The sequence below is a fragment of the Felis catus genome, chromosome C2, assembly GCF_018350175.1.
Source record: "Felis catus isolate Fca126 chromosome C2, F.catus_Fca126_mat1.0, whole genome shotgun sequence".
NCBI lineage: Eukaryota > Metazoa > Chordata > Mammalia > Carnivora > Felidae > Felis > Felis catus.
Window position 1 is genome coordinate 98,052,888 of NC_058376.1, and position 13,784 is coordinate 98,066,671.

The following is a 13,784-nucleotide window of genomic DNA, read 5'->3' on the forward strand; positions in this document are numbered from 1 at the left end:
GGCGCGGCCGATGCCAGTCTCGGACAAGTAGGCAAGGCTTCTCCTTGAACGTGGTCACATTTTACTTTGCTTTTTTTGTTTTGTGTTGTTTTGTCCTTATCAGGGAATGCCTATCATTTAGTATGGAAATGCCTAACATGTAAGTGGTCAATAAATACTTTTTGAATAGAAATAATAAAACCCTTCATAACCTTTAACCTTTTCTTAAAACGCCATCAAAATTTTCACTCATGCTTGGAAAATTGTATGTTTTCATGGTTTTGTTTTTGATGAATGCAATTGAAATTCGTAGGTAATTACGTGAAAAATTCACAAATCTGATCTAATTTGAAATTTCAATGTACATCTATAATCTGGCTTCTAAAATTGTAATTGTCTGTATTTGCTGTCATGGTTGAAAGAAAGAAAGACATTAAATATTTTTGAACTAGTTTGGATATGAAAAGTGATATCACCTAAAATAGAGAGTCAGACAAATAAAGCTTAACTAGAATAGTAACACTAGTTAACTTTTACAGCTTATTTATCGTATGCCATGCACTATGCTAAATGCTTTATAAATATTACTTTAGTTAAGCCTTTTAAAAATGGTTTGAGGCAGTTACTATGATTCTCCCTGGTTTGTAAGTGAAGGAACTGAAGCTTAGAGAGGTTAAGTAATGAGCCCAAGGTCAAACAATTGACCTCCAAACTCAGGCATCCTAGGTTCAGACCTGGTGCTCTCGACCCCCATGCATATTGCACACAGCAAAGGAACAGAAACACAGTCAGTTAATATCCAGTGGTAATTGAAGAGGTAGGTCACATTGTTTCAAGATTCAGGCCATTTGTCCTAGAAACCATGCTGTTGTTTCAAAACGGTGATGAAATATTTAAGCTACTTTTGATTTCATGAGAGAAAATGTGTAGCATACATATAGTTTTACATCATTTAAGAAGTTGTTTGATTCAGAGTCGCAGTTTGTAATTTCAGGGGAAAAAGGCTGTAAGAGATCATGTGCTCACGATCAGTTCTTTGCTGAGCACAAATGTTGCTAAATGGTGGCCCTTTTTTTTTCCCTGTCTCTTTTCTCCTTTTTACCTCTGAACTGCTGTTTCAGGTGAACATCTCTTGCCTGGACTATGACAGAAGTCCCCAGATGGTCTTCCTACACCCCCAGCTTGTTCTCCACATCGTTGCCAGGAGTACCTTCACAAACCGACCAACAAAATATGCTGTATCACTCTCGCCCTCACCAAGAACAGTGATTGCTGCTGATTTTGACGCATACATTCCACTTGACAGTCTCTTGCAAGCTAAGGCCCCTACCTAGTCATTTATACACATGACTCATTATTCTCTAACATTGTTCTTTTCAAACATTTTAATTGCAGTTTAGCTGGCATACAGTGTCATGTTAGTTTCAGGTGTGCAGTCTAGGGTTTCAACGTTTCCACACATCACCTGGTGCTCATCACGGCAAGTGCACTCCTTAATCTCCATCACCTGTCTCACCCACCCTTCCACCGCTTTCCCCTCTGCTCACCATTGGGCTAGTCTCCCTGGTTAAGATCTCCAGCACAGCTCAGTAGGAATTTCAGTACCAGTCACCAGCTTGCTTCTTCACCTCGTATCCGTATCCCACTGTCTCTCTCCTCCTCTGCGCACTCTGGCTCCATCACACTTCGTATTGCTTCTCATGTGTAGAATACTGTCTAAGTTCTCTCTTCTAACCACACTCTTAGTTATCTGGAATACTATGCTACAATAGAGAAGGCCTGATGATGTGTCTGTCATAGATAGCCCATGATTCAAACCTCATTATGTAGGCTTGGGAATGGTGCTTAGCTGATTAGAATCTCAATTTCGTCCCTAGTAGAATGAGGGCACTAACATTATTTACAGAGTTTTTAGAAAGACTAAGTGAGATACGCAGCGTAAAGGGCTTGGCATCCAATAAATGCATGTTCCTATCTTCATTCCCACATTGACCATCCTCACCTTTTATTCCCCATCCCCCATCCCAGCGAGTGGATTTTGGGTTTTCCTCTCTGTGCCTCTGCAACAACCAGGGGAGAGACCTCTAAACCTGTAGTTTTGTTTGGCATTTGTCTGTGTCTTGTCTGTTCTGTCTACGCCAATAGTGCTCAACCCAGGGTGCACACTTCAGGAACCTGAGAAGCTCTTTAAAAAATGCCCCTTCCTTAGTTCAGTTACAGCAGAGTCTCTGATCTGGTACACAGGCATGGTTTGTAAAGTTCCTCGGGTGATTTTAGTGTTCAAGCCTAGGCTGTAGATTCCTTCAGAGCAGGGATTCATTAGTGATCCCTGCTGCTGTCACGGAGCTGGGCACAGAGTGGACATTCAATGCTTGCCACCAAAACGAATGAATGCATGCATGTGTGATGGCCAGCTCTAGAGGCCTTCTGAATATACATTTGATACATTTTAATAACCTATGTAATTATAAAAATGGGATACTCAAATTGACATATTATTGTCACACTTAACATTTATACCATGGTAATCGATACCTATGAAGACAAAAACATGCCAGAAGTTCTCTCAAAGTCTGCCTGTTACTTCAGGCCCCTTCCTATCTACCGATTTGTGTGTTCAGTGTTGTCCATTTGGTTTTCATTCTTTTGGGTCTCAAAATCATATGGGTGAGATGATTTTTTGAAATGTGTATTTATTTATTTTAGAGAGAGAGAGAGCATGAACACAAGTGGGGGAGGGGCAGAGAAAGAGAGAGAGAGAATCCCAAGCAGGCTCCACACTGTCAGTGCAGAGCCCTCCACAGGGCTCAGACCCATGACCTGTGAGATCATGACCTGAGCCAAAGTTGGACACATAACCTATTGAGCCACCCAGGCGCCCCTAGGTGAGGGGACTCTAACCTCTTAAAGGGTGCCTAAATACCTAGCGCTGAAATTAGCAGGTGGCTTGCCACTATAAAATTTCCCATTGTCAGGCTACTATACGTGGTCCCATCCCTTCTAGCATTTGCTTTGTTGCCTTCCTCTTGGGGTGTATATTGCAGATTTAGATTTAACCCTCCTGTGTTCTTTGTTTTTAGCAAGTCATGAATAATTGTGTTTCGCTGTAGACATATATGCAGCACCTTGAGAAAGAAAGAAAGGGACTAATGGCATTGAAAGTGATAGCTCTAGCATTTTGTTAAAATTAACTCCCCTCCCCCTGATAATGTTGGGTAGCACTTTCTTTTCTGAATGCTGAACAGAAGCTGGTGCATAGTAAAATGCTTCTTTTCATATAGTAAATAGTGTGGGAGCACCGTGACTTAAAATCAGCTTTGTCACTTAAATGCAGAAGATTTTAAAGTTTATTTTCAATAGGACTCGATTTCAGTATGGCCTCTAGACAGTAAGCTGAATGGTGGGTAAAAGAAGTAAAGTCCTATCTTTTCTGGTAAAGAGACTCATGACTGCATTACCTCAGTTCTAGCTCAAGAATTGAAATGTTATCAGCTTAACAAAGAGAAAGTAAGTATGTTACAAATGTGCCTCTAACGATGGCGGTGGGTGGATCTCAGTAGTGAAAATTCACAGATTAGATATTTTTATTGAAATGAAAATGGTGGCTTCTGGGACTATATTTAATTTCTTTACAATGTTATTCTCTCTTAGGTAATCAGCTGTGATGAGGGGTCTACTGTTGCCTTCTGGATGATAGACACTGGGCAGAAAATCAAACAGTTTACTGGTTGCCATGGCAATGCAGAAATCAGCACTATGGCCCTTGATGCAAATGAGACACGGCTTTTGACTGGCAGCACAGATGGGACCGTAAAGGTGAGAACACAGTGATGCTTTCTATCCACATATGAGGAGGCTAAAATACTATGTGAAGAGACACAGCTATAGCTATATTTGTTTCTGCCTTTTTGGCCATGCAAGAGGAAAGACAAGACAAGATTAGAAGAGTTAAATAACCCATACCATCTAATAACAAAGCTGTTAAGGGGGAAAAAAAAGCCTCAGTGGAAAAATGAATAAATGATTTCTCTGAATAAATTATTTAGAATAAAAACACAACTTGGCATACTTATTTCAGAAAGCCTTTCTCCGAGTTCTGGATAGAGGACTACTTTGGGGAATAAGAAGTCTGAATAATTTTCCTATGCTTCAGCTAATGTCCCTAGTTTTCTTCTTAGTTTGTAAAATGAGAAATCAGTGCAACCAAGAAAACTTGTTAAAATGGCACAGATGCAAATTTGGGGGCAAATGAATATTTCAAAATCAACCCATGTTATCATTTGCACGTTTATGTGAAGGCAAGTGAGACGGTGAAGACAGATAGTAGAAAGAACAATCACTATCTTATTTATTATCATCCTAAACCTACAGTATTTAATACTTCCACTTTTATTATTTTATAGCTATTACTAATTTCTCTTGGGAGATGAGAGCTATTATACTTTAAAAAATGATCAAATTTTCATGCAAAGCTTAGATATTTGCTATCTGCAATCATGCCTACCAGTGAATCTTCTCTGCACCCCTCAGCTCTGAGACTAATGACAATCTTTGATTGGAGATGGCTTGTGACACTTTGAGGCAACAGAAGGCAGTTTCCCAGAATAAGCTTTGAATAGTTCTCAACTTCTGTCATAACTGGAATGAGAAGGGTATTAATTAGGTGTATCTTCCATGGTGGGGTGTATGTTGCATGCTGGTAGCCTGCCAAGGGGTTAACGGAAGGTTATCTGGATATGTACGTGGAACATGATGGAAGTTGGGGTTCAGGGGATTCTAGGGTGGCACCTGTCAATGTGAAGGAGGTGCTATGGCAGGCTGCAATGAGAATTTCTGAAAATCAACAGAGCTGGGCCTCTGGGAAGGTTAACAGCATGAGGTTAGGGACTGAGAGCTTGGGCTTAAGTAATCTAGTTTATGGGACTACTGGAAAGGCGTTGGGAAGGTAATGGGACAATTCCAACCCCAATAGTCAAGGTGGAATAAACAAGAACAGCTGAAACTGGAGTATCAGACAGGCTTAGGTAAAAGGAACAAGTGAGTATCTCACTTATTAGTCCCAGGGTATGAGACTGAACTGAGAACTGAAATGAATAGATGAGGTTTCTTTCACCCCTGTCTTGGAATGTAACCAACTACACAGTCCAGAGTAGAGCAGACTTACAAACCTACGGGGTTGCTAAGAGCTTGCAGATAGTCCCAGCTAAAGGACTTAATAGGACTTGGGGACAGTCAGATCTTTGCGATACCTATGTGTGGGTGTTATTTTAGGTGGGCTTGCTAGGAGGCATGTTGAGAGGACAATGAAGTGACATGGGTGAAGAGCACCCTTCAACATTTCAGCTCAAGCCCTGCATCTTAGAAGGCTTAATGTGAATTTAGTAGTATAATCACAGCTTTTGAAAGTACATTTATCTTTATCATAATAACAGAATTCTGAAATTTGGCAACCTCTATGTAGGATGCATAAATCAGAGTTGAGCTGCTCTGGACATATTCTATGAAGAGACAGGAATCAATGGCATTTTCCAATCTCATTTATAATTTAGAATCCAAAACCAGTACCTATGTCATCAAAGATTTAAAAGTATTGCCCTACTTATCACGGTTTTGAAGTGTCTGATTTTTAATTAATTAGTGTTTTGAATAATTAATGTATGCATACAGTAAAACTTGAAATATCAAAGAGTTATACAGTGAAAAGAAAGTCTCTTTCTCACCTCCCTTGTAGCTACCACTGTTAATGGTTTCTCATGCATCCTTCTAGCCCAGGAGCACCATTTGTTTCTCAGTGGCAACCCAGTATATACAAAGTTCCACATTTTGCATATTATCTTGGACCTTGACATTGTTATTAACAATGTAGTTAACTTTTATTGCATACTTACTAACAGCCAGGCACTGTTGTAAGCACTTTATACATATACACCCCTTTACACATGCACACCCCTACACTCCCCACATCTATATATCTATATAGTTGGTATTATTATTATGCCACTTTTACATAGGAGGAAACTAAAGCCCAAGGAGATAAAGCAAATTGCTTAACGTTTCATAGCTGGTTTGGGCAGAGCTTAGAAATATGGAAATGACGTATTCGTCTTAATGGCTGCATTATATGCTACTGTATAGATATTCCATATTCTGATTGTTTAGCCCCTTATTTTTTGTTTTTTGTTTTTAAATTTTTTTTAATGTTTATTCATTTTTGAGAGACAGAGAGAGACAGAGCATGAGCGGGGAAGGGGCAGAGAGAGGGAGACACAGAATCTGAAACAGGCTCCAGGCTCTGAGCTGTCAGCACAGAGCCTGACGCGGGGCTCGAACTCACAGACCGCGAGATCATGACCTGAGCTGAAGTCGGACCCTCAACCGACTGAGCCACCCAGGCGCCTCTGTTTAGTCCCTTGTTAATGAGCAACTGGGTTGATTCAGGTCTTGAGCTTTTATAAACAGTGCCTCAAGAAGAGCCTTCAAGGCTGCCTGGGTGGCTCAGTCAGTTAAGCATCAGACTTCAGTTCAGGTCATGATCTCACGGTCCGTGAGTTTAAGCCCCACATCGGGCTCTCTGCTGTCAGCATGGAGCCTGCTTTGGATCCTCTGTCCCCCTCTCTCTCTGCCCCTCCTCTGCTCATTCTCTCTGTCTAAAAATAAATAAATGAACTTGAAAAAAAAAAATCTTAAAAAAAAAAAAAGAATAGCCTTTAAAACATGTCATTTCACACATCTAAGTGTCTCTGTGAGACAGTTTCCTAGAAGTTGAATTTTTAATTCAAAGGGTATATGCAATTTAATTTTCATACTGCCAGCTTGGTCTTTGTGTTTAGGCACCAGCAATGTTTCATAGCAGGGCTTAGTTTTAACTGCTGGTGATGTTCTGTTGTAAAGTGTCCCCATTGGGCCTGGGTCCTGACCCACTGCCTGAGGAAGTAAACTCAAGAGTTCTTCTCCTCTGTAGGACTGGGTCTGGCATCCACTAACAATAGGACATTTTACTGGGAGCAGATGGGAAACCTATACCTAAGGACTGTATTTCAGGCTCTGTATTAGATGCTTAATCCTCCAAATGTCCCAGAGGAGTAAGCTTCCTGTGTCATAAATGAGGAAACTGAAATTTAGAGCGATTTACTTAGAGAACCATGATCTCGACGCTCCAAAATGTAACTCTAAGTGATTTTGTAGCCTCCCCCTTAAAAATACATACTAACTAATAGCTTTTGAGTCAACCATTATTAGAATAGACGGGTAGGGTTACAAGTAGAATTATAAATATAATGGGTAAATTTAAATGGTGAGAGGATTTTCTTTAATTGTTGCATACCCTAAGTGAATCAACCCTAGTCCAGAATATAAACACAAAAGCTTAAACAAATCTGATTACCCTGTGTCGTTTTACTCACTGAAGAAGACATTTTCTTTTCTTGTCTCAAAGGTGATTTAAAATTTTCTCTTAAAGGTATGGGACTTCAATGGATACTGTCACCACACCCTAAATGTTGGGCAAGAGGGAGCTGTGGATATTTCACAGATTCTGGTTCTTAAGAAGACAATACTGGTTACAGGCTGGGAGAGGTATGAGACGCTTCATGCAAAACCGTGGGAAGGCAGAAGGAGAGTGTTTTTATTTGGATCAAAATCTACAAGATAAGACAACATAGAAACCTTGACTGATTCTGAGTCATTAACTTGCTGGTGACCTTGGTGAATGAAACTGTTTGGATTGACTGAGTGCTTAGGGCTAAAGCATCATAAGATCATGGCATTAGAAGGCTTTCTTCTGGGTTTTGGAATCTTTTTCTTTAACCATTCCAGACAAGGCCCTAATACCCCTTCCTGAGAATTAACTCCAAAAGTTTCCTAAATTTTATAGTCCATAAATTCCTAAAGTAGAAATTATATTCTTTCAACTATCAAGGAAACTCATTTCTTCTTCTCTCGTTACTGATTTTAAATTGCAGCAAGGAGGGAGATAGGCTGCTGAATTGTGTTAGCACTTCCTTCATATCAGGGCAGAGAGGGCTTTCACAGCCTGCTTACTGTTCTCAAAGAGCAATTCTTCCATTTCATTAGAAGGAAAATTACTTTTCTTTCCTTTTCTCCTGAGAGAACTAAGGGATCATAAACAGGACCTTTTCTGTGGCATTGTATAAGCACTAGGAAAATTAAAGTGTGATATTTTCTGAAAAAATATTGTCCATAAATTCAACAGTTCACAAAATATGGCTCTAATGGGTAATTTGGCCCACATTTTCACTATGGAATTTTGATCTTCATGATTTGAAGCCAGGATTAAAATCAGATTTTATACCTAGAAAACTAACGGTATATAGTTGGGGATTTTTATCAATCACATGAAAGGCTTTTTCTTCTAATACAAATGTGCATGTGCAGATGAGAAAACATAATGCCACTTACAGCTTAGTTTTCAGGGGTAGGCTGACTATAAGGAAAGAAAGTATAATCCACGTTACTCCACTCGATATTAAGAATTAATTCAATAATCTTCACCTTTGAAAGACAAGGCTTCTTCACATCTTGGGAACAGTCACGATCCATTAATGACTTATCTCTTAACAGACTTTTGCCTGATTATTCCTTTTGGGTTGTGGCAGTAAATAAGTTTAATTCTCAAATATTATGGTATGGTAGATGTAAAGTATATAGCTGATCCAACTTAAATTTTGAACATAACAAAAAAAATTTAAAATTTATTAAGTGTAAGTCAAAACTTTGGAGGTACTGTTTTCTTAATTATAATTTTTAGATATCCATAGTTAGAAATTTGTATCAAAAGTAAGGTTTCTTTGATTGCTTGTGCAGGTCAGTTTTAAAAGATTAAATGAGTAGAGTCCTCTAAGAGTGGCCTAAAAGAACACCTGGGGTGCCTGGCTGGCTCAGTCCATAGAGCATATGAGTCTTGATATCTGAGTTGTGAGTTCAAGCCCCACACTGGGCATTGAACTTACTTAAAAAAAAAAAAAAGTAGGCACCTGGGTGGCTCAGTCGGTCAAGTGTCTAACTCTTGATTTTGGCTCAGGTCATGATCTCACAGTTCCTGAGATTGAGCCCTATGTCACGCTCTATGCTGACAGTGTGGAGACTGCTTGGGATTCTCTCTCTCTCTCTCTCTCTCTCTCTCTCTCTCTCTCTCTCTCCCCCCTCCACTCTCTCTCTCACCCCCCCCCCCCCGGCCACCCTGCTTGCATGCTTGTGCGTGTGTGCTCTCTCTTACTCTCTCTCAAAAATAAATGAATAAACTTAAAAAAAAAAAAAGACAGAAAGAAAAAGGAACACTTGATGTTCTGATCTCTCTTGGTGGGTTACTTTTTTTTAATCTCAGAGAGGGAGATGTGGACAGACTGAGGTAGGAGGAACAGTTGCCACTCCCTCCATCTTTCCCCAGCTTTTTCATCTTCTGCAAGGTTGTCAAGACTTGGATCCCTTAGTTGGAACTGAAAGTTGAAGGACTGCATTCTCAATTGTGTTATTTCACTTTTATATTGGTAGATTTAAAAGTTTATTTCCTAAGTCAAAGGACTTAGGTTAGGATACATTTTACTGGACTTTGACAGGTTCCTTTATATCAGGAGGTATTTAACAAAGGAGGCAAGTGGACACGTCAACTGTTGGGTTATAGTGGGGGGAGGATGGTCCATTGAGCCAACTCCTTGACAGTTTAGTGATTAGAGAAGAAACAACTGGATGATTGACAGCTTATTAAGCTTTCTCTTTTTTTAACGCTTATTTATTTATTTTGAGAGAGAGAGAGAGAGAGCAAGCAAGTGGTAGAGAGGGGCAGAGGGAGAGAGAGAATCTCAAGCAGACTCCACACTCAGCACAGATCCCAACACAGGGCTCAATCCCATGACCCAGGGATCATGGCCTGAGCCAAAATCAAGACTCAGATGCTCAACCAACTGAGCCACCCAGGCGCCCCATTAAGCTTTCTTTAAACCTAGAGAGAGGCGGCTCGAATTAAGCTGTAGCTTTAATTTTAGGCTCTATCTAACTAAAGAGATTGGTTTATAATCTTGCCCAGGATAGGATAGATATTACCTTTACTGACTGAGGTACCTAAATATGCATCTGATTTATTTTGTTTATAGTGCTTTCTAGCATTAGGCCCTCTGCATGTATTATCTGCCTTAGTCCTGAGCTTCATTTGAAAGGTAGGCAATATTTTGTGTAGATGTCTCAATCTCTATCTTCAGGTTTTAGCTCTCTAAGCTCACTTACCCATTTGCTTTCTGGACACGTCTGACTGCAATCTCAAATTCAACATATTGTAAACTGAATTTATTATTTGTTCCCCTCCTCACAACCTGCTTTGCTCTCGTGGCTTCAGAGCTTTGGTGACCAGCCAGAGACCTGAACATCCACCTTGGTTCTTCCTTCTCACTCAGCTTCACAACCAAGTAGTCTTACCTGTTTTATATTCTAAACATTTCTCAAACCTGTCCCTATTTCAACTACAACTGTATAATTCAGAGCGTCATTTCTACCTGATGAATGTCACAGCCCTTTTCTCTAGTGATACCGCCTTGTTCTTAGGTTCTGCACATTTTAGCTATAATTATTTCTTTCTACAATGCATTCCATCGATGTCACTTCCTTGTTTAACACCTTTCAGAGTGTCTACAAAATAATTTGAAGCCCCCTCTAGCCTGGGCCTATTCTTAGTTTCATTCTTACCCATTCTCACCTCAAATAGGATTGTGCTATCAGGGCACTCCAGGTAAACCATACTTTCCCACACCTCCTTGCCTTTATTCTCTCCCCTTCTCTAGAAATCCTTCCCCAAACACTGTTCATAGGGCTGGCATTTATTCCTGCTTCAGGTCTTTGTTCATTTATCTTCTCCATCGGGACATCTCTTTTTACTCCCAGGGTGGAAATACGCCCCCTATTTGTCTGTGCTGTTTAGCTTCCTATACTTTATTTAACATCGGACTGGATTATAACATATAATGTGTGTGTGTGTGTGTGTGTGTGTGTGTGTGTGTGTGCGCGCACGCGCGTGCCTGCAGTGTCTGGCTCTTAGTAGATGCTCAATGATATGTGTTGAATGACTTAATTAATATTTATTAAGTAGACCGGGAATCTGAGAACTAGAGAGATTAATTATTCGTGGTCACACTCTGAATAAGAAGCAAGCAGGAGAGTTATTCAAATCTATTCTCTCTTCATGATAAACCAGGAATCTAAGTATTACCAGTCCTTTTGTACAAGGGAGAAAATGAGGCTTGAAGAGGTTGGGTAGCCTGGTCAACGTTACAAAGTAGTAGACAGCTGAATTGGAACTCCATGTCAAAGTCCATGCTCTTTCCACCATTCCTGAGTTACAAATGGAGTCATTAAATCCTAGAACAACTATATTCTCTTAAAGAATCTGATTGAATAGGTTGGTTATGTCAGTCAAAGCTAGTGAATCAGTTTTGTGTGTTTGAAGAAACACGTAAAAAACATGTATTATCAAATTAATACTTCAAACTTTTAGCTTACTCTTATTTTTCCTTTTTCCTTCCCACAAATATTTTTAAATGGCACCTTGGTCGAAAGTGCTGAGTTAGTAACTGTGGTGGACTGAATGTGAAGAAGCATGATTCTTGCTCTCAGGGGCATCACATTCTAACTGGGGAGTCAACTCACACAAGGCAGGATATGATAAATGCCATTGTGAAATGGTCCTAAGCAAAACCTGAATTGGAGAGCCTATGTTGGCTATCTAGAAATACATTTGTTAGGGGTGCCTGCCCTGCATGGCTCAGTTGGTTAAGCATCTGACTTCTGCTCAGGTCATGATCTCATGGCTTGTGAGTTTGAGCCCCATGTCGGCCTCTGTGCTGACAGGTCAGAACTTGAAGCCTACTTGAGATTCTCTCTCTGTCCCTTCCCTGCTCATGCTCTGTTTGTCTCTCTCTCTCAAAAATAAATACATATTAAAAAAATTTAGAAATACATTTGTTAATATCAAGAGAATATGTTAAATCTTTTAAAAAGAAGCCCCAAATTCAGAACTTCTAGAAAGTTTCTTACCATTTTAGGCAAAATATATTTAGAGACAAAGTTGTGAGTTGACATAGGGCCAATTAAATAATGCCCGGTTAAATATCCGGTCATATTTACATTGGTGAAATTATATGAATAGATGATCGATTAACTTTGCATTTGCATATAATATTTATAGTTCTGGCAAAATCAAATAATCATAATAGTTCAAGATTTTATCTTGCCCTAAAGTTCTATGATTCTATACTTTTTAAAAATAGACTAAAGCTTTTAGTTTCTCCCACTTTATTTCTTTCCTTCCTGTTAAAGGAAGAACCTCTTGTTTAAGAAGGTTTTATCTCTGTAAAATATCTAGACTCATACAAATATAAAAATAATCTTTTGTACAATTTCAAGTAGTTCTGAAAATATTATTGATAGCATCTTTCACAAAGCTCTGTAAAAGTAGGTGCTCAATAAATAGCTGTTGATATCATTTGATTTAGAAAAGTATTTTTAAGCAAAATTAGATTAGGGATTTGAAGTTCCTCAACAATAAAACTTATCTATCAGGAGATATTAAATTCTTAATAATTGCTTTACTTTGGTACTATACTTCTATGTGACTCAATTGGTTTCTATTATTAGGATGAGAATCAGAATGAAAATTTCCAAAGTTTAACTTGCTCTGAATAACCATGTTGGAAGTCAGGAGGGGGCAGGTATGTTGGACAATCACAAATAGCCCTCAAATCATATTTTGCGATGGTTTTAGTGTCCGAAATTTGACACCACAAATTTTAGGAAAAAGAATAAAAATGAACGGATTTATACCGAACACATTCTGAGATACTTCTTTTAAGCCTAAAAGGCAATGGACTGAACATGGATAGAGTCTTATAATGGGACTAACAACACATGAGCAATTAGCCTCTAGAACAGATAGTTGGTTGTGTTTTTTTGTTCTCTCCATGACAACTTCTACAGGATAAGTTTTGGTAGAAGTTATTTTCCCAGCTCATTCATCCTAAAAGAGGTTTTTGGTGTTTTTTTTTCCTCCAAATATTTTTTTTCTTTTTTGTATTTTTGTGTACTTGTCAGGTAAACTAATTTTGTTCTCACAGAATTGGTCATTATATCTACATTCTGAATGAGAGGTCTGATCGTCTTCACAGATGACACAGTGACTCAGGATCTCAGATGGGTATGGGATGAAACTAGTAAACTCCTTCAATGTCAAAAGAACAAATCTCTCAGACTCCTCAAATGCCTTAAAATTGGCTCATTCTGCACTTCAATTTAACTCCTGGCAAAAGTACAAACTTTAAAAAAAAGCTATCTTTGAAATGGACAAAGTAAGAAATGCAGTGTGGATTCTTAAGGTATTTTAAGGATAACTGTCACTTCAATGGAAAGATTCAGGTTAGGTTTTAAGGGAAAGGTGGCAGCTAATTAGTTTCTCAACATTTTGACACACAAGGTCAAATACCAGAAGGGATAGTTTTTACACCATCTTGGGAAAGGCATTTTGTGCCTTTGGGTTGTACAACCTAAATATATGTAGTTAATATGGGTATCTTGGCAAAAAGACATTTGACATTGACTTTTGACTGAGAGGTAATAGAAGAGATATAGGATTGACTTCTTCCCTCTCGCTCCCATTCTGCTCTCTCCATTCCCAAAAAGTAATCTCTTCAACCAAACTTATCAATAGGTAAAGAAAAAATTAAATATATATGCATGTAAAGCTCTTATGAGATTCACGGCAATTTCAGAACTACAGAGTACCTTATTTATATCTTACCTTGCTAAGC

The 13,784-nt window shown here is 39.0% G+C and overlaps 1 protein-coding gene across 2 annotated transcripts in view; it reads left to right on the forward strand.

The window, feature by feature from the left end:
• The window catches only part of WDR49 (WD repeat domain 49), a 140,492-nt gene that overhangs the window by 76,551 nt on the left and 50,157 nt on the right, over positions 1–13,784 (forward strand). For both annotated transcript variants that reach the window (XM_045037304.1, XM_019810469.3), the window contains exons 8-9: positions 3,631–3,795; positions 7,439–7,554. In XM_045037304.1, the coding sequence (XP_044893239.1) occupies positions 3,631–3,795; positions 7,439–7,554 (281 nt within the window). The remainder of the gene's footprint in view (positions 1–3,630; positions 3,796–7,438; positions 7,555–13,784) is intronic.